We start from the raw sequence: 22,213 nt of genomic DNA on the forward strand, positions 1-22,213 counted from the left end.
TCGTTGTCTTGTGGTATTGAGTGGTATTGTGGAGTACATTTCTTGTATGGTCGGAGTATTACTTCTATTCCTCGTGATTTCTTGTATGGTCGGAGTATTACTTCTATTACTCTAGAGTTGTTTAAGACTATACTTATGTATTCCCAAGTCTCAAAATGGTTTTACCTATAAAGTATATGATTATGTATTTCAACGCGTTGGAGTTGGGTTGCTTAGCATTTTTCGCTAACGGTTGTTATACCTTATGTTTTCAGGTGAATAGTCGATCCGAGAGCGCGATAGTGGAGCCCGATTTAGACTATTTTCCCTTCCTGTAACTTAGTTGTTTTGGCCTGTGAGCCTTGAACTTTTTGAATTTATGGATATCAGTTTTGTAAGCCTGTGCATCTAGGTTGGACATCTAGATGTGACATAACATTCCTTTTACTATGATTAGCTTCCGCTGAATTTTAATATGATTTATGGTTAGATGTTGCCTTTATCTCTTAAGTTTAATTGCTTAATGTTTGCCTAGTTTTGGAAGTGTTACAACTACGACCAACACATCGACAATGGCAAAATTGACAGACTTTTGTCGAGGTACAACAATCGAAACACAATGTACTAAAAATTCCACTTGAAAAAGTCTGTAGGCAAAAATAAACTAAGTAAGCACGCACGCACGCGCACACACGCACGCACGCGCGCACACACGCACGCACGCGCGCACACACGCACGCACGCGCGCACACACACATATATATATATATATGAGTCTGAGCCTTTACAACTTGAGCCTTTATACTATACACAGATCACCCTATTTATATGAGATCAAATTCCAATCATTCTTTATTTTCATTTAACGGCCATGATTTTTTTTTTTTTTTTGTTGCTACGTTTGTTATTAGAGGGGTTATTTAGTCATTTTGTTACGTGAGATTACTTATTTTCAATTTGCGTGAGTTTCTACGATTTTCCTTCTGCGTTAATAGTGGTGCAGCTAGATCATAATTTTTTTTCCATCTAATCTGTTGATCTTCCACTTCACGCAACCCATCACTGTCGTATGTCTCTCTCCTATACGTGTGCGCAGGTGCTAATAGCATCCATGGAAGGCTCTTCTCTTAGGCGATCGAAGAGGCTTAGAGGCTCCTATACATGTAAGGTAATTTTTGTTTCCTTTTTTTTTTTTTTTTTTTTTTTTTTTTTTTTTTTGTGTGTGTGTGATGTTTTTAATTGTGTTTTTGAGTTCGTTTGGGGTGGGGGGATGCGTTTTTTGTATTTAGGGTTGGGGATGTTTTCAACGGTAGTACTTTTCATTACTACAAAAATGAACTTATAATTACAACTTTACATTACATCTCTTAATGAAAGTGTAGTGAAAATATGACACAAATAAGAATACATTACACCTTTATTTTAATTTAAAAGTGTGGTAGAAAGTAGTTTTGATATATCTACAAATCTAATAAGAGTCAATAATGTCAAGCCATTAACTAGAATAAAAAAATATAATATTGATAGTAATTATTTTTTAAAATGAATGGTTTATATTATTTTGATTTTAGTATTTTTTTTTCAATAATTTTCTTCCCTTAAATAACCCTAAATTCTGTAACTATAAACTTTAGTAACTCAATATTCGTTAACTATTTATTATTCTTAACTTACTCATTAATTTATATAAGAAAGGTGTTAAGTACGAACATTCCATCAACATCGATTAATCGGCGAGTAGGTTTTGACTGGCTATGTAGTATATAACCATAATTATTAGTGGTTTAAGTTGCTGACCGGATAGGCGACAGACTAGATCGTTTAAGCACCACCTAGGCGGCTACAGCCTAAGCTTTCTAGGCACCGACTAGGCTACCTACGTACCGACTAAGTTCCCTAGTCAACCGATTAAGTATCGTTTCTGTCTTTTTTAAACATGTTATTTCACTTAAAACGACATCGTTTTGAACAAAATAATCCTAAATTGTTCAAATACTAAATTTTTGTAAGTTAATATTTAATATTTTAGTATTAACTATTAAAGTATTAAATAATTTATAATTATCCAGTCTTAGCTCGCTTAAACGCCAATTAATTAATTGGGATTCCCTAGTCAACCGATTAAGTATCGTTTCTGTCTTTTTTAAACGTGTTATTTCACTTAAAACAACATCGTTTTTAACAAAAAAATTCTAAATTGTTCAAATACTAAATTTTTTAAGTTAATATTTAATATTTTAGTATTAACTATTAAAGTATTAAATAATTTATAATTATTCAGTCTTAACTCGCTTAAACACCAATTAATTAATTGACACTTAGACACTAAACGCTCCTCGAACACCCAGGCTAGCGATTTATATATATATATATATATATATATATATATATATATAATGTACACCTAGATTCTAGAATACTCAAAGCACTCATAGTAAACCCGGCCTAGTGGACAATGATTCAGAGTTCCTTATTATTATTTTTTTTAAAATTATACTCCGTAATATATTTCTAGTTTTGGTGGTCAAATATACAATACTTTCCTTTTAACATAGTTTGAGCAATTTTAAATTGTTTAGTAGCGTAGTTTTACATATTTAATTTTGTATATATTCTTAAATCACTGCTGTCATAATTTCCGATCACCTAAAAGTGATCTTAAATCAAGTCAAAAGTCTTGTTCCGATCACTTTTGGTATCAAAAAAACCTTTATTACTATTTTCGGCCACTTTTTGGACTTTCTGGTATCAACTTGATTTAATATCACTTTCAGAGTTTCAGGTGGTTGAAAATTCCATAATTTCCAGTAGTGAATTTACAAAAAGAAATTATTTTTTACTCCAAAAATATTTTTTATTTTATTTTTTTGTAAGTCCACGAGATGTCCTAAATTGGACTTAAGCAACTTTAAACCTGTACTATAATCAGACTAATCTCCATTCGTACCGGATCATTCCGGTTAAGAACGAAGTACTGCCAAATTAATTTTAATTTTTCTACACGAGGGATTCGCGACCTCTCAGAAAAAAAATTTATGATCACTATTAAATCATTAAATCAGTAACAGAAATATTAAAAAATCAATAAAAAAAAGGATGAATTGAATAATTACTTATGAAACATTTCACTTGACGTGCAATTAAAACATTCTAGTAGTATTCAGACATACATTTTTAGGTAGAAAAGCACAAAAACGTACCAATCCCAAAACAAGAACGATCTGATAAAGAGTGTCAAGAGTTATAAGCTAATTAAGGTAGTTGGAAATATTTTTTGAGTCATAGTTACAATGCATGCATGTTCCGATCCGGATCGGATTCACTCTACTCCCACTGATTTCAGTGTCTCCGCCTTGGGTTTCCTGCAGTGTTATACTAACTGTCAGATATTGGTGATAGCACGTGGATGATGATAACATACTAGACTTAACTCTCCTAGAGTCAACAAAAAATAAATATAAAAAACAAAAAACAAAATAATTCATGCAGACTTAGCTCACTAGCTACTGAATCAATAAACAGTGAACTAAGAAACTAAGATTCGAAACTCAACAACGACAAGATGTGAATTATGTGGACAATGTGTGAATTATGCCAAAAATGAACATTTAACCATATTTGTAGAGCCAAAAGATTACTGTGATCTACATCCTCCTAAAATGTTTGTTTAAGCCGTGTTTGGTAAAAAATTGGCCTATATGCCAATTTTGATTTACTTGACCACTATTAATTGTTTGATTTAGTTAAAATATCAATATAAATGTTTGGTTAATTAACTTTTTGCAACTCCAAAAGGCTAAAATTCAAAAAGCTACCCCAAACAACATTTTTAATTAACTTTTTGAGAAAAGAAATTATATCAAACAACTATCAGCTAACAGCTAACAGCTAATTTAACAAACACTTTTCTACAATAAACTAATGTTATCAACTATTTATACCCTCTAATTAACACAATTAGCTAACCGCTAACAGCTATCAACTAACAGCCATTTTACCTAATGGTGCCTTAGTCTTATGTTGGATAATGAGGATCCAACCTTTTAGGTCAACAAAAAAAAAAAAAATAGTAATGATTAAATTCAAGAATTAATGCATGTATGTAGATATATACCTAACGAAAACATCTCCTCGGATGGGATCAGACATGACTTCTTGACGATCGGAGTCCTGGACATGAGCAACCTTCCGGAAGAAAGACTTGTTGATGAAGTTATCGGCGTCCTCCACCACCTGCTCCGGCTCCTCCACTTCCGGCACCGTCTCCCTCCTCGACTTCTTCACGTACACATTGGGCGACCGGCTCAGCTGGTGCCTGGCGGTGTGGATGCCGAATCCCGCCGACAAAGCTATCATCCCCACCGCCACGTACACCGGGAAAAACTCTCCCTTCAGCACCGACGACCCAGATTTGGCGTGGCCGTGGGGATCTGTTGCTGCCGTGGCGTAAGAGGCAGAAGAAGATGAATTCCCTTTCAGCCGAGTTGCCAACGCTTTCAAGAAACCCTTTTGTGCTTTCAAAGACATTATTATGAACTGTACTATATCTGGTCTGGGGATCAGTATGGAAATTAAGCAGACAAATAATGCAAGAAATGAAAGATAAATGAGAAGACTTAAAATTATTTCTGAATGAAAGTGATAGAACTATTGGGTATGAGTGCTTTGATATATCTGATGGATTGGGTGCAGATAGAGAGGCAACTGAGATGATGCCACGAGTGCATTGGCATGCAAAGCCATGGACACTAATCTATACTTGAAGACACCACTTGTCACACCTGCACTGCTTCATGGAGATTAGTGTCGCTGTATGTGCCAATTTTGTTACTATATATATCCATCTTGATATCATCAAAGTTTTGTAGTAATTGGCAACTCCATCCAGTGAATTTCATAATGGAACGTAATACTGTGCAACCGTGTGCCCATTTTAATTCATAATTTCTATATTATGGATTCATAATTTTTATATGATAAATTCATAAAATTTATACTGTAAATTCATAATTTTTAAATTGTAGATTCATAATTTAAATATAGTAGATTCATAATTTCTATACAGTAGATTCATAATTTTTATACTGCAGATTTATAATATTTGTATTGTAGATTCATAATTTCTGTACTGTAGATTCATAATTTCTAAACTGTATAGTTATCAAATTGTGAACATATAGTTCTGCGATTTGTGAATACAGAGCTCAACAATTGAGAATATGAACATAAAAAATTATGAATATAAAATTATGTAATTGTGAATATAGATCAGAGTTCAATAATTATGAATATGAAGTTTAAAAATTATGAATATATAACTTTAAAATTATGAACATAGAATGGTGCACACAGTTGCACAGCATAATTTGCCGTTCATAATGCGATTGGCTTAGTAATATTATAAAATTATAAATTTGAACCGTAATTTGTCTTCTTGATTTCAATTAATGGGCTATTGCTTAACTTAGACTTATTAATTTCTGTGTGATGTTATATTGACTAGACTCAAAAAGTACAGATTCATTTGGTGTATACCTACAGTAGTGCTTGCAAATTTCCTCTAATCATTCAGGAAAAAAGTATTGTCATATTTTATTCAGATAAAAACTAAAAAAAGAAATGAACTTTCGAAATATAAATTAAAGTATGTGATTTAATAGTGAGTAAAAAGATGGTAAAAATTGAAAATATGATAGTATTGTTTGTAATTTTAATCACCAAGTCATAATGCTATTGTAAATTTAATTTATAAATATTTAGGGTCGTGTGAGGCCGCTCACAAATTTTTATCGTGAGACAGGTCAGATCAAGTCGAGTTGAGTCAATATACAAATATAATATTTATACTAGTAAATGTAATACTTATACCAGCAAATATAATATTAAATCAGGAATAAAATATTTGTTACTTATAAGGAAAAATATATATAATACTTTTTGAGGACTCATGTAATTTTCATATATTTTGATGTAAAAGTACTATTTGTTTTCATCAAAAGTATTATATTTTTCCTTATAAGTAATGTTGCACTTATAAAGGAAAGGGAAAATTGCATCTTTGGTCCCTGAGTTATATCCAAGTTCCAACTCAGTCATTGAGTTATGACAGTATCCATTTTTAGTCCCTCAATTATGATCGTAGTGGACCGTTAAAACTGTTAGGAACAGAAGTATTTAGATTTTGATGATACCAAATTTACTAGGAAAAGTAGACCCCTCTTTTCACTTTCGTTATACTGCATCTTTCGAGTTAAACGAAAGCAGTCACAACTCACCATGTGATTCGTTCTCAGCAGCACATTTACACGAATTTGAGTTATGTTTAGTAAATTAGGTCTACGTGAAGAAAAGAAGATCAAGAGAAGGCCGAGAGAGCAACTTAGACTGAAACATGGAAGGGTCTAACTTTCTTGTAAATGTCAAATGATAAGAAAGATCACTTGACTAGAAGGAAGAAGAAAGATAAGGATAATCTTTCGATCCCGAGACAAAAAGTCTAAGTCAGACTTGAATAGACAATTTCTACACGTGAACAAGAAGAATGTTTGTCTATGTCTCACAGCTGGGCAATCATCCTAGACAAAAGGAGTCCTAGGAATGATATTCACAAAAACCAAGAAGCATTAAATGATTAGTACCTTTGTCAGCGAAAAAGGACAAAAGGACAAACCACTGTTGCCACCAACGACTACATAGTACAGCCGAATTAAATGCTTCATGCCCAGTGGTTATTGCACACTGGATAATAGGTTTGAAATTTCATCTCCCTCCAACGGATGAATTTTTCCTCACCTATGAATACCCATCTTCACCACTGAAGAAGGTGCTGGTTTTTCACTCAATCTCTATCTACAAAAGCTTTGTTAACAAGTGTCATCTAAAAGCTTTCAAACCAGTGTGCTGTTGTGAAGTATTTTGAAAGAGAGATCATATAGACTTCAAGCTTCACAACACAAAGAAATCTTGCATTTTATAATCGAAGATTCAAGCCCATCAAGTCAAGATTTCACGAGTTGGAGAACAACATCAATTCTTTCCAACACTCAACTATAAAGAAGAAGTTGATAGAGGCGGAGTAAACTCGAGGAGTTGAAAAATCTACACAAGTAGCTGTCCGGCTTAGTGATCAATGAAGCTAGCTTGTTTAGTTTGTACTAGGAGTGATAGTGCAACCCCTGTAACGCCCCACTTTTCTTAATCTTAATTACAATTCTAAAACTAAAAACTACATAAACTAAGCAGCGGATAATCAACTTACTAAATAAACTAGTGGGAATGTCACCGCCACAACCACCACTCCATGGTGATTGCACAGGCTAAGGATGAAACTAAAACAATAAACCAAACTAACATTCATATTACTTAATTAAGAGTCATTTGGGGGAAAAACACCCCGATGTCTAATCATCAAACTTGAACATCATAAGTCTACAAATCCATCAAAATAAACATCATGATAATAATACTAAGAGTTTAGACTAATAGATATACTAAGCTAGTCTAACTCGATCATCTCTTAAACACTGGCCCACCTGAAAGGGTTTTGCAAAACAACACATAGACAAGTAGGAAAACACTCATTAGCACGAAGCTAAGTATAACCACACTCAACCCTGTAAAGTACTACAATATATACTTTGGAAAAACATTTGTTCAAAAACTCTAATCAAGCAATCTCAACATTAGACAACTTTAAGATACATCACAGACTTTCTATATGCTTGCAACCTATAATATCAACAGGCATGCTTCAAATATAAATAACTCATCAACATGATTATTTCAACACATATTTCTCATAAAAAACTCATCATAACGAACTCATGTTATCAATCAATTTCATACTAACAACCAATATGAAATTATCATCATGCTCTCAAGTTCTCATCATGCAAACTAGATATATAAGACGTCAAAATGCAACTAAAGCAAACATGCTCAACATACAATCTCGATTAATCATTCTCATATGCAATCTAGTGTAATACTATACTCAAATGCAACCTTACGAACACATACTCATTATGCAATCTCGTACGACATTCTCATTATGCAATCTCGTGCAATACTGTAAGTATACTCATACACTCGTTTGAAAAATAGAATACTTTTCTTTAGAGGTTTCTTAGATTCACGATGACTCGCTTTCTTTTCTTGAGTCTCTTGACTCGATATCTTTCTTGCTCAAACTTTCTCATACTTCTCATTTCTCTTCTTGTGCGAGGCAGGTACTCCGCCGCAGCGAAGCCCTAGCGTACGGTGCAATCTCGTGCATTCGCCACATCCGTAACTACAGAACCTCTAAGTCGTGGGGAGGTAGGTCTTCACGAATCGTGAATGGATCTAACCGGTTCGGCAATCTAGCCGGCCACATACTCAACTCGCCCACCGAACCACTCTCTTGGTTCTATGCTCAAACTCTATGGAATCAGGTATCGTACTTTTAGTGTGCACACCCCCTAACCAGGATTCCAAGCCTGGAGGGCAGTCTCAAACCTCGTAACGTGAGAATACACCGCATTAAATGATAAATCTATCGGATTGCAATATCTGTTACTTTCTCTTTTACTCCGAAAGGACATAGTCCCAACGGGTCCTCCAAAACCTCACTTCCATAGATATTATATATATCTCAGGCAACTCTCCTACTTATGCAAACTTATGCATGTCACTTCTCAACAAATTCTCAATGCAACAAGGTAAAGACTTTCCATATGCTCATGAGTTTTGGAAAATAATACTTAGGCTCGCGTTGGCCACTTATGCACTTTTAAAACATGATATGCTTGGAACGCAATTTACTATACAACATGCTTGGTTTGCAACATATCAAACATATATCTCAAATAATACTTAGGCTCGCGTTGGCCACTTATGCACTTTTAAAACATGATATGCTTGGAACGCAATTTACTATACAACATGCTTGGTTTGCAACATATCAAACTCTATATATCTCAACTATCAAAATAGACCTCAAATTCCATTGAACATACAACACATTCTAGTCATGCTTTTCCAACAATTTTTATTCACATGGTGATTATGTTTCTCTATTCATTACACAAATAGCATCAGGGGAATAAGACAAAGAAATTTCCAAAGGCAGAGAACTCAAACCATATTACTGTGAAGCAATTTCATCACTAAATCCATCATAACATGCTCATTTCTAATCCAAAACCAACGAAATCAAACCAAAACGTGTGTCGAGACGGCCCCGAGGTACCGAGCCACAAGGGCCCATGACACCTGGTCCGAAACGACATGTAGCTAAGCCACAAGGGCCCGACCACTATACATGAAGCAACACACAGACCATGGGGTTATACACTTTATAGATCAAAAGCTCTTAGGTTAAACCTTTCTAGGGATACATAGTATTTTCCAAAATATACAATGTTAATAGCTAAGAAATTTTAGGGAAATAATAGAGTAAGCTTCAAATATCTTTATAAGCAAATATATACCACATACATAATTATATAAGTATATATACTCAAAATCAAGTATGATATTTCCCCAAAACATATATGCTCATATATATAATTCTTGAAATAGAGCTTTCTTGTCAAATCTTAGCTTTTGGTAGTTTAAACCCTTCTCAAACATATTTATGATTTTCTATAAAAATACTTTTAAATATAAATAAACCTTCAAGCCTAAGTAATATATTAAATAAACTAAGATAGTTCTCAAAGAGTGAAGTTGCTTTGGTGGAAGAAGTTTGGTTTATTAAACAAAGGGTTAGGGATTCAAATCCCACTTTAAACAATTTTATAAAAGCTTAACACATCAAATAAACACTAAAGTCCAAAACTAACCACCAACGCTGGACTCAAGACCTCTCATTTAAAGATCAAAGCTTGAACCAATGAGCTATCACAAATCATACTAACAAAACTCGTCTAGTTCCATTACTACGGTCCGTGGGTCACGGAGCTTGTCACAGAACTACTCCTAGTTCTGTGACTTGCTCTTTGGTGCACTCTGGTGCACTCTGCCTTCTCGACAACAACACAACAGACACTCCAAAAACTCCACAGAAGATCAAATAGCTTCGTAACATCAAATTGCATCAAAACCACATCATATAAACATTTAAACTCCAAACACTTCAACAATTTTAAGCATCAAACATCAACATTTAACTGTACACAAACATCCATAGATTTTATGGGTGGAAAAGTTAAGTTTTAGGTTTCCATGGGTTATACCTCAAGCTTCAACCTCAAGAGTCCTTCCATCTCCAACCTCAAGCTAGGTCTTCTTCTTTACCATCTCCATTTCTCAAGCAACAACCAACACAATACCCAAAAACACATCTAAGCTTAGAAAATCTATCTCAAAGACAAGCTAAGAGAAATAGAAAAGGGAGGAAGAAGAGAGAAGCTTACCCAAGCTTGAATCTCAAATCTTGAACTTAGACTTTGCTAGAAGAAGCTCTAAAATGAAGAAGATGATGGAGAGGGAGAGAGACACGAGAGAAATGAGAGATGAGAGCTACCGATTTCTTTTTGAATGAATAGTGCAACAAGGGAAAAATGCTATCTCTTATACTTAGGGTTTGGGGGTAAAAATGTAAAATAAAATTGTAGGGTTCACCTTGCATCATGAACCATAGTCTAGAAAGATGATTTTTGAGTAACTTGGGGTCAAAATAGATTTTCTAAAAGATAGTTCTAATTAAAATACTTGGTTCAGGTTTCACAGGTTCCTTTCCGGTTTTACTATTGACTTTTGGATAGAAAACTTGGTACGCAATGTACTCGAAAATCTAGGATTTTAGATTTAAAATAAGTCTTAGTGTTGAATTTACTTAAAAGTGGCGCAAAATAATTTATTCAACACCAATTTCATCGCAAAAATTTTTACGGAGTGAAATATGGCTATTTCAGAATTTCTTAAAATTGGATTTATAAAATTAAATTTTGGTTTGTCACAAACCCTTCCACAAGTTGTGGAAGAAGAGTGGAGTAGGCTTTGTTAATAGCCGAACCACTACAAAAATCTCTTACTCTCTCATTACTTTTGTATATCTATCTATCTGGCATTGCATTCATATTGACCAAACCCTAAGATTTCCTATAACTAAATTGTGCAAAGTTTAATCTAAAACAAACTCACATTTTTCCGCTGCGTATAACTTCGGAAAGTAATTGTTTTCAAAATTCGAGTAGAGTCTATTCACCCCACCCCCCTCTAGACTCTCTTTCGACCCTACCGGGACCAACAAAAACTGACAGAAAAATTAAAAAATATTTAAAATTTGAGGGATAAAGTAGAAAATTCACATTTTATTCACCTTCTTCTATCAAAACCAATTTCACAACATTATTTTTTCACTTCTTAGCCTCTTATTTCAAGATTGTCCTCTTTTAAAAGGTTCCCGTGCGGTTGAATGCTTCCCGTGCGGATGTGCGGTGGATTAATGTGCGTGAGATTTGTACTCAATGTGCGTGAGTGTTGTGCTTAATGTGCCTGAGATTTGTACTTAATGTGCGTGAATGTGTAAAATGCAGCAGAAAATATTGATGTCAGCTTCTTCCCCATCCCCAGTAGCCATTTGCCCCCTTCCTGATGATGATGCGGATAAGGGCTATGGTGGTTAAGAATTATGGGAATAATACAACAGAAATCCACACTTAGCTGCTGTGCAAAATTTACTGTGCGTGCGTCATTTATATAAACATTCAACTGCACTGAAGGTAACTGATAATCCAGAATCCATGGCCAAATTGAAGGAAGAAGTAACAAGAATCTTGGGCGTTAATGTGCGTGAGTTTCTGTTCTGCTTCCTTCTGAGCTCGTAATTCTGAAATACTCACGCACATTAAGCACAAATCTCACGCACATTAAACACAATGCTCAGGCACATTAAGTACAAAACTCACGCATATTAACATGACGCACATTAAGTACAAATCTCAGGCACATTGTGTACAAATCTCATGCACATTAAGTATAAATCTCACGCACATTAATCCACCGCACATCCGCACGGGAAGCCACAAATGCACCTGATCCCTTCCATATATATATATGACAGGATAATGGTGCTGGTACCCGACCTGGGTCATAAGCAGCATCTGACCCGGCACCACATGGAAACCCAACGGGCAAAACTCCAACGGGCAGAATTGCAATGGGTGTCACCTTTACTGCCATTGAAGTCACCATTGAAGCCACCATTGATGTCACCATTGATGAGAGAGAATTAAAGGCTTAGCTCCCCATTTATGTCTCATGTTGTTACCGTTAGCAGCTTTTGTATAAGTAGGGGCTCCCCTCAGCTTGGAGGGACACGTTGACTATTTTGTACTAAAACACTTGGCAATACAACTATTGTCACTCTTTTACACTGCGTTATTCTAATAATATATTTCCGATAACATATTTACCGTCATTGGTGATTTCATTGAGAGCCTGAGTCCCACACTCAAGCAGGTGACGACACACACAACTCATTCCTTTTTCAACAGCAAGCTTGAAAGAATGGTGTCCCACAGCTCCCACGGTTCCCGCAACGTGAATAATGACAATGCCTCAGGTGACCTCCGAGACCAACTCACCAACAATTGCGGAGGGGACCTTCGAGAACAGCTCAACAATGGGAGGCCCGAGGACTTTCGAGAACAACTCAACAATGGAGGGGCGAACCAAGCCGTGAACCTCCAGGCGACCGCCGATGTCATCCAGCAAGTAGTGATGGCGGCGCTAAATCAGGTGGCGGTGGGACTGCAAGGCCAAGTGCCCCCGCCGCGGCCCCAGGAAATAGGGGTAGAGACCCAAAGAAGTGGACCGGCCAGACAACAACCAGGCCCTTCCCAATCTGCAGCAGAACGATTGGGACGGAGGGCGCCCGTGTGGCAAAGATTAGGATCACAGGCCGAGGGGTCCTCTACTAGAGGCCCTCGCCAACACGAAAACAGAGAAGCCGAGAGACCACCCACAGAGGAGGTGGGCGAGTCTCGGTAGCCGACCCCACGCCGACACGTTGATAAGTCGGCCCTACGTCGACACTTGGAGAAGCGACGCACTGATGAGCGGGTTCCACACAGACACTTGGATGGACAGAACGTCGAGGAACCAGCTCCGCGTCGACACTCAGATAGACGGCACGTCGATGAACTAGCTCCACGCTGACACATGGAGGAGAGGCAGCCAACCCCGCGCCGGCACCCTGACGAGTCGGCCCTGGTCGAGAGGCTGCAGAGAAGAATCGAGGAGTTAGCAAGAAGGGTGGAGGCACGGGAGCGGTCGTCGGAACCCGAGGTACGGATGGCAGCACCATTCTCCCCAAGCATCATGGATGTACCTTTGCCGAGGGACTTTAGGTTTCCCGCCATCAAGGAGTACACGGGGGCCACTGACCCACATGTCCACATGATGAGTTACAAGGCTTCTATGGTAATGATCGGGGCAGGGGACGCCATCATGTGCCGAGCGTTCTTGTCCACCCTGGATGGAGCGGCCCAAGACTGGTTCAACACCATCCCGGATGGGTCGATCCAAAACTTTGGGATTTGTCTAAGAGCTTCCTGACATACTTCTCTGGTAGCATACAGCGTAAGAAACCCTTCTCTCACATCTGTGTAGTGAAGCAAGATAGAGGCGAGAGCCTCAAAGACTTCCTGATAAAATGGAAAAGGGAAGTCAATAATGTCTACGACTTCGACTCTAAGGCGGCGATCCCGATATTTATCCATGCCTTAAGATCAGGGTATTTCCACAAGCAGCTGAACGCCCACCACCCCCGCTCTTACGAAGATCTGATAAGAACGGCTAGCCGCTATGCTGAAGCAGAGGACGTCGACAGGAAGAAGAAGGACAAAGAGGATGGTAGGAAAGGTGGGAAGCCTGGGAAAGCTGGTCCGCCCAGCCAGGCACCACTCTCGAACCACCTGGTCGCAGGGAAAGGCCGAGACCACGAACGACCTCACCTGGTCCCCTTGTGTAATTTAACTCCTCTTATCCATCCCGTCAGTGTCATTCTAAAGCAAGCTGAGGAAATGGGAATGGTAGAATTCCCCGAGAAGTGCATGAAGGTCTCCCCAAAGGCAGACCAAACAAAGTACTGTAGGTTTCATAGGCAAGCCGGCCACGATACGGATGAGTGTCACGTTCTGAAGAGACAAATAGAAGAACTCATCCAGCAGGGCTACTTTCGACATTTCGTCAAGCGATCCAAGCAGCAGCAACAGCCGCAACACAATCCACCAAAAAATGTCTGGAGGAATGAGGATGGCACAGAGCCGTCCACCTCGAACGCCAAAAAAAGAGAACACGACCAAATATATGAGCAGAATGATAGCGAGAAAGAAACCGAGGTGGCGCCTAGACGACAAAAGAAGCACACCATACACTTTATCTATGGTGGACCGGGGGGTGGGGGGGGGGGGGGGGGGGCGACACACTCGCGGAAAGAAAGAAGTGGAGCCGGCAGCTATACGTGGGAGAAGTGGTGAGTCTTCCCCGAGAAAAGAAATAGAGACAAGAGGCCATCACCTTCTCTAATGATGACCTCCCAAAGGGCCCGTTACCCCATCATGACCCCCTGGTGATTGAGATGGACGCCAACGATGTCATTGTCCGCCGCATCTTAGTCGACACGGGAAGCTCAGTCAATGTAATGCATTACGATGCCTTCACCAAGTTAGGGATAGCTAGGAACCAGCTCAAATACCCCACTCTCTGGATTTACGGGTGATTCAGTGGAGACGGAGGGGTCAGTGGTTTTACTAGTGGAGATAGGCATGAGCCCTAACATTCGCAAACTTGACGTGGAATTCATTGTGATAAGACTCACTTGTGCGCACAACATCATATTGGGGAGGCCGGCACTGGAGAACCTCAAGGCCATAGTGTCGGTGGAACACTTGTGTATGAAGTTCCCTACTCCGAATGGGATAGGAGTCGTTAGAGGAGACCAGCGAGCAGCCCGTAGTTGTTACGTAAGAGCATGTAAAAAGATTGGCAGAAAGGATCTACAAGTCCACACCATCTGGAAGGATGATCGATCGGGTATGGAACTAGGAACATTTGATTAAGTATTTTCCTTAATATTCTGTTAGTCATTTGGGACTAGTGTTTGGTAATCGCGATCCGCCCGCTTTATATTATGAAATCTTTTGAAATAATATCTTGTATTCATGGTCCACCCATGATGTTTATTGAAGCATAATCATCATTTACGAAGCGTCTTCGGAAAAATGGTCCGCCCATGTTTTTTATTGAAGCAGGTTCGTTTTCGTCATCCACCGAACGCCTTTGAAAAAAAAAACAGAGGAAAAGCGGGCAAGGCCGAGGCGCGCGCCTCTGCCAGAAAGTGGCCAAGGTGCACGCCTCGGCCACAGATTGGCCGAGGCGCACGCCTTGGCCACAGATTGGCCGAGGCGCACGCCTCGACCACAGTTCGGCCGAGGCGCACGTCTCTGCCGGCCGAAGCCCGTCTCGGCCTTCAAACAAAAAAAACAAAAAACAAAAAAACAAAACAATAGGCCGGAGTCCGCCTCGGCCGCGATCGGCCGGAGGCACGCGCCTCGGCCTGCCAACCTAGGCCGAAGCCCGTCTCGGCCAGCATAAAAAATAAAATAAAATCACATACTCAGGATTAACCGGGATTCTGCACGATATCAAGCAAATCCAGTCTTACTCCCTAGTCAACTCAAACACATCCGTAGACTCAGGAGTAGGGGGACTGGTTACAGGATAATGGTGCTGGCACCCGACCCGGGTCACCACATGGAAACCCAACGGGCAGAATTACAACGGGTGTCACCTTTACTGCCATTGAAGTCACCATTGAAGCCACCATTGATGTCACCATTGATGAGAGAGAATTAAAGGCTTATCTCCCCATTTATGTCTCATGTTGTTACCGTTAGCAGCTTTTGTATAAGTAGGGGCTCCCCTCAGCTTGGAGGGACACGTTGACTATTTTGTACTAAAACACTTGGCAATACAACTATTGTCACTCTTTTACACTGCGTTATTCTAATAATATATTTCCGGTAACATATTTACCGTCAATATATATATATATATATATATATATATATATATATATATATATATATATATATATATATATATATATATATATATATATATATATATATATATATATATATATATATATATATATATATATATATATATATATATATATATATATATGGAGCCAAATTAATTATAATTGAGGTTTAAATGAATATATACACAAATTATATTAAATATAAAACTTTACCAATAAATTTGAACACAATAAACTTTTTCCTACTTCATTTTGCTTTAATATATATAGAGATTGAGATATAATAAAATATAATTTATAAAATATAAATACACATAATAACTTCAAAAAAAATATGTATAAATACATCTACCCACACAATTAATGCATTCATACTTGCTAATCTTGATGCATTCACACTTTGGAGTGAAAATTTTGTGGCCATCATTTTGCTTTAATATATACTAGTAACTATCCCGTGCGATGCACGGACTATTATTCATTTAACAAATTTACCAATAAAATTTTTGATATCCTCTAAATTAGCAAATAAAGTAATGGTTGTGGAAATAGAAAAACGTACCTGAGTTCTTCAGCTAAGAATTAGTTGTATTAAAAATGTAAGTATAACTATACAATTTAATATTTAATATTTTTAAAAGTTTAATTATGTTGATTTTAAAGTTTATTGTTACTTGTATTATTATTTGAATTTTAATTTGAAATAACTACTTTAATTATATAACTAACGTATTTAAATAAAATTTGTAAATAAAATAACAGGCAATATTTGTCAAAAATCTCCACCAAAAATTTATTCATTTGAAAAAAAAATTATGTAAGAATTATGTTTATTTTGTATGTAATTTTTCCTTTTTATATATGCAGAGTCAAATTAAATAGAATTGAGGTTTATATATATATATATATATATATATATATATATATATATATATATATATATATATATATATATTGTTGGAAAAATAGCATTAAAATGACATTTTAAGTGGTTATTTTGTGGTACAATTATCAGTGAGGTCCACTTCCAATTTGGATCGGGTCAAAGTGGATTCGGGTCCTTCGTAGTGAGACGAAGAGATTGATATATTGTACGCTCAAAAAGGCTTGATTCAAGCCCGAGCTCGTGTGCACGGGCACGATTGTCGTTCGGAAATTGGTTGGCCTTGCAGGCTAAGTTATGTCAACTTTCAGTATCATTTTTCCAGGCCGAAACTTGGTTAGTTTCGGCCAGAGAGGCCGAAACAACTGGAGCAGTATGGTTTCGGCCTGGGGCCGAAACTTAGCCAGTCTGGGGTGGCTGAATGCCAACAGACAAAAGTGGGATTAAATTCTCAATTAATTTCAATTTTATTTTTGAATTTAAATGGCTTGCTGTTTCAGATGTTACATAGCCAAATGTAATGACCATGATCAATGCTATTAAGTACTCCTCCCGTATATAAGAAGGGGTAGAGGGCAGAAGCTTTAAGACAACAACACAAGTACATGAGCTCACACATGAAATTTTGTTTTTCGAGCTTCAAAATACTTCTGCTTCTACTCCTTTCGTAAGCCTAACCTAGAGATGATTTCAAAAAGGGTTGATTCAAGCCCAAGCTCGTGTGCGCCGGCCCCGGCCCCTACGGGCACGAATGTCGTCCGAAAATTGGCTGGCCTTGCAGGCCGAAACTGGAGCAGTATGGTTAGACAAAAGTGGGATTAAATTCTCAATTAATTTCAATTTTAATGGCTTTCTGTTTCAGATGTTACATAGCCAAATGTAATGGCCATGATCAATGCTATTAAGTACTCCTCCCCTATATAAGAAGGGTTAGAGGGCAGAAGCTTTAAGACAACAACACAAGTACATGAGCTCAAGCATAAAATTTTGTTTTTCAAGCTTCAAAATTGCTTCTACTCCTTTCTTAAGCCTAACTGTGTTCAAGGCTTTGCTCTAGTTCGCCGGGTTCGTTTGTTTGGGTGCTCAAACGTAGAACCGAAGCGCGTTTTTTTATCCTTGGAAACCTACGCCACGACGCTCTTAGCACTTTTGGGAGGTGACAAATAAAGTTTTAAGGAAAGAGTGGTCTCTTGACTCACGCTAAAAACCCTTACCCAAACACGAGCCAAACTTCTTCTTCTCACGGTTTTGGATTATGCTTCTAAGCAAAATCCTTCTATCTATTTGATTTTGTTGTGGATTGGATTTATAATCTGAGGATTATTAGTTCTAATTTCGATTGATATATATTGGTATATCTTTTTCATAGATATATATGTATATATAACTGTTGGTTCCGATATATATATATATATATATATATATATATATATATATATATATATATATATATATATATATATATATATATATATATATATATATATATATATATATATACAAATTATATTAAATATAAAACTTTACCAATATATTTGAACACAATAAACTTTTTCCCTACTTCATTTTGCTTTAATATATATAGAGATATGCATCTCATATTCATTTAGTACAAAACTGGAGCAATATCTATGTCAAATTCATTTCAATCAGTGTGATTTTCATTCATGTTTGCAATATCTACAATATCTTCATATAAATAACATATTGATGTTTTGACATATTTTGCTCATTCACTTTTATTGATTACCAATCATAAATAAATTTAATGTATGATTTAATAGACACATCATACCTGATTCCGATCGCCCAATAAACTGAAGATTATATCTCAATAGCTTTGTTTTTTTTTTTGTTTTTTTTTTGTTTTTTTGTCAGACCATGAGGTGTGCTGAGCAGACCCTAACTGTAAGAGGCACCTTTAAGCTCAGAGCAAATTACATATTTGGTCCTATGACTATACGTAGCGTGTTAATTTCAGTACTTGACTTTAAAAATTAATAATTTAATCCCATAACTATGCAATTTTTAATACATTTGGTCCTCCCCGCCAAATCACCTGCGAAATTTGACTGGAAAAATTTAAACTATTTTTAATTATTTAATTATAGAGGCAAATTGGTCATTTCAGCTCTTCCTTCGCCCTTCTTCTTCGTTTTCTGTTCTTAACAGAGCACTCCGATAGCCCATCAGTCGATGGAGAACTCATGGTTGTCTCCTCTTACAACTTTCGGCACAACGTACTTCTTTGTGCCGACGAAGGAATTCGAACGTAAAATGAACCGGAGTTCCTTCTGTTTACTGACAAAACGCATGCACTCTTATGTTCCACTAGTACAAAAATCATCAATAAAATTGAATAATTTGCATCAAAAGTTTAAATATTGAATGCCTAAAGTAGAGGGCAGTGGCATTTTTATAATTAAAATGTCACAATTTATTTTATTTATTTTTTAAAATTAAAGACAATCGGAGTCCAAAGTTTGAGAACTTTGGACGCCGATTGTCATGCTGCGATTTTAGAAAGATTATCCGCGTCCTAAGCTCTCGCACTTTAGACACAAATAATTAAAGCGATAATATAATCTGAGTCCAATGTTGCTAACATTTGACGCCCCAAATTGTTATATATATATATATATATATATATATATATATATATATATATATATATATATATATATATATATATATATATATATAATAAGCTAACATAACCAAGGTTATCTTACATAACCTAAGAAATTGAGGGGGTGTTTGGTTGGGGTTATATTAGATAACTAGGGTTTTATTAGGTTAGTTATATAACATGCCTTTGTTTGGTTGAGGTTATACAATATACCCTTGGAATCCAATATCACCTCCACATCAGATTTTTTTCTTTTTATGAGGGAATGTGATTCCCTTGTCAATCTTAGGTTATCTTGGATTCCCTTGGCCATTTTACATTGTTTGCCCTTTGTATCACCTCCAACATTTTCTTGTTTGTAATGTGATTTGCAATAAGAGGGTATTAAGGTAAAATAACCATTATAACATAACCAATAATTCATCAACCAAACAGGTTTATATTACATAACCCTGTTTTTACCAAACACAGTAATCTAACATTCTCAGTAATCTAACATTCCCAGCAATCTAACACTACTACAGAATGGAGCAAAGAAATTCTACTTTAAGCTACCCTTCTTTAAACAAGGGTAGTGTATTATTTAAAAAAAAAAAGGACGGTGGCATAATTGTAATTAAATGAATAAGAAACCGCTACCCTTTCTAAAAGAAGGGTAGCGGTTTAAAAAAAAAAAAAGAAGACGGAAATAGTTTCCGCTGCCCTTTCGCGTAGCAAAGGGCAGCGGAAAAGATATTATAAAAAATAAAAAAAAACGAAATTAAATTAAAAAAAACCTAACCCTCACCTCACGGCCGCGTTCTAACTCCATCCTCACCGCTCACATCTCACAACCGTACCCTCACCTCACGGCCGGCATCTCCGTAGGACACGGCAATCACCTCACCGCATCTCCGGCCTCGACTCCCGGCGAGGACACGGCGACGCCTGACCTCACCATCGACTCCCTCAGCCGTCGCTATAGTACGCGCGTTCTCCTCACTGCCACCGTCTCATCATCGATTCACCGCCCCACGCCCTCATCCGCCGTCTCCACCGCCACAGGGTCGCCGCCGCTCCTTCGATCCACCGCTCCAGCCGCTGCTTCGTCCATCAGGTAAGGTTTTTTTTTTTTTGGTTAATTTGTTTTTTGTTGTTATTTTTGATATAATTACAGTAGAATTATTCGGCTAAAACAGGTTATTAATCATAATTCGTTTCTGACCCCTGTTACCACACAAGAATGAGGGTGTAGAGAGATTTGGGTGTTTCTATGGCGGTTGCCCCTCTCTATGCTTCAGTGATTCCTTTAGGCTTTGTCCGCATGCAACAGTCAAATATTTCATTCCAACAACAAACAACATACATATATATAATGCTTCTTTCTGTTTCTTAAAACTGGGTAAATAATTTACTGCATTTTAACTAGTTAAAAAGGATAGAAATTATTTGAAGAACATCATTTATTCATGTTAGTTAATCTCGACAATAGAGTGCATAATATGCATAAACTATTATAATTTTTTGTTACGTTGTAAGATTAATAAAGTATTTCATTAACTTTTTTTAGAGTATTTTATTTTATTTCAAATGCAATATAATATGTTTATTGATTTTATTTCTGTTTGTGCAGGTGTATGTAGACAACTATGAGTAATCAATCTATCATTTAATACATTACACCTTAACTATCATTTGTTGGCTGCCTTCTTATGCTTCTTCTTCTGCTTAAAATGGTTAGACATTAAATTCTGCTAAATTCTTGACTAGTTTTGGTTGTGTTTGAATGTGATCTGCTAGTGTGTGTTTTGTTATGCAATTCGCATTTTGTTATATGTATATGTGGATGTGCAGCGAGCAGATCAGAGGTGAGATAGAGCTGGGTAAGCTAGTAACATCTAATCATAATCCCGTACCCAATCCTCCATCCTGATTAGATGTTACTAGGTTTTAGGACTGACTGACAGATGGTTAGATTATAAACTCTTATGATAGTAGGAGATATTGCAGTTTATTGAAGTTTCACATGGTTCGTGCAGAAAAAACTGAAACCAATGTAATTGAAAACTTGGACTAGCACCAATAAGTTATGAAATTGTTAGCTTGCAATAAAGTATAATGGTGACAACAGAAATGCCTTCTTGCCATAAGGTCCAAAAATAGATGAAATGAAATACAGAGTATGTGTTATTTTAACTTGGATTTGAAGTAGGATGGAGAGTACCCTCCTGAAGAAATTAAGCTTATGGGGTTGCTCTGTGTTCAGTACCCTCCTGAATCTTTTGTTTCTTTGGTTTCTTTTCTGATCTTTTCCTTGGTTTCTTTTCAACAACAGGTTTGATACAGCTGGTCTCAACCTAATGATGGGATGCTTAGTTGGGCAACTTCTGAGGGGGGGCAGCAGGAGAAAGGGCAAGGCTAACACAAACAGGTGGAGAATTGGGAACCTAATCCCAGTCTTCTACTGATCTGCAGGCCAAAACAGAAGGGAGCAAGATTAAGAGGGCTGCAGCCTGTTGATTTTTGTTTGTTTTTGCAGAGGTAAAGGACTACCCCATCCTGATGAGGCTGCTAAGTAATCAGCAGCTGAGGATACAGCAAGGTCTCTAGAAGGGAAGCTAGAAGCAGGGATGGAGCTGCGGGCATAACCTGATGATTTATTGCTTAGCTGGGCAGTGTATGAGGGTGGTCAGCAGAGAGGTAAAGT

The 22,213-nt window shown here is 37.1% G+C and overlaps 1 protein-coding gene and 1 long non-coding RNA gene across 2 annotated transcripts; one reads left to right on the forward strand and one right to left on the reverse strand.

Moving 5' to 3' along the window:
- Positions 1–3,176: 3,176 nt before the first annotated feature.
- LOC109183018 lies at positions 3,177–4,617 on the reverse strand. The gene is made up of 2 exons (XM_019333236.1): positions 4,094–4,617; positions 3,177–3,341 (listed from the first exon to the last, which is right to left on the reverse strand). The coding sequence occupies exons 1-2, from the start codon at positions 4,504–4,506 to the stop codon at positions 3,299–3,301; spliced, it is 456 nt and encodes a 151-aa protein (XP_019188781.1). The 5' UTR covers positions 4,507–4,617; the 3' UTR covers positions 3,177–3,298.
- A 15,705-nt stretch (positions 4,618–20,322) lies between these two features.
- Positions 20,323–21,730, forward strand: LOC109183020. Its single transcript, XR_002054477.1, has 3 exons — positions 20,323–20,623; positions 21,140–21,242; positions 21,719–21,730. It is a non-coding gene; the product is annotated as an uncharacterized LOC109183020 (long non-coding RNA).
- The last annotated feature ends 483 nt before the right edge of the window (positions 21,731–22,213 follow it).

The sequence above is a fragment of the Ipomoea nil genome, unplaced genomic scaffold (assembly GCF_001879475.1).
Source record: "Ipomoea nil cultivar Tokyo-kokei standard unplaced genomic scaffold, Asagao_1.1 scaffold1096, whole genome shotgun sequence".
Taxonomy (NCBI): Eukaryota; Viridiplantae; Streptophyta; class Magnoliopsida; order Solanales; family Convolvulaceae; genus Ipomoea; species Ipomoea nil.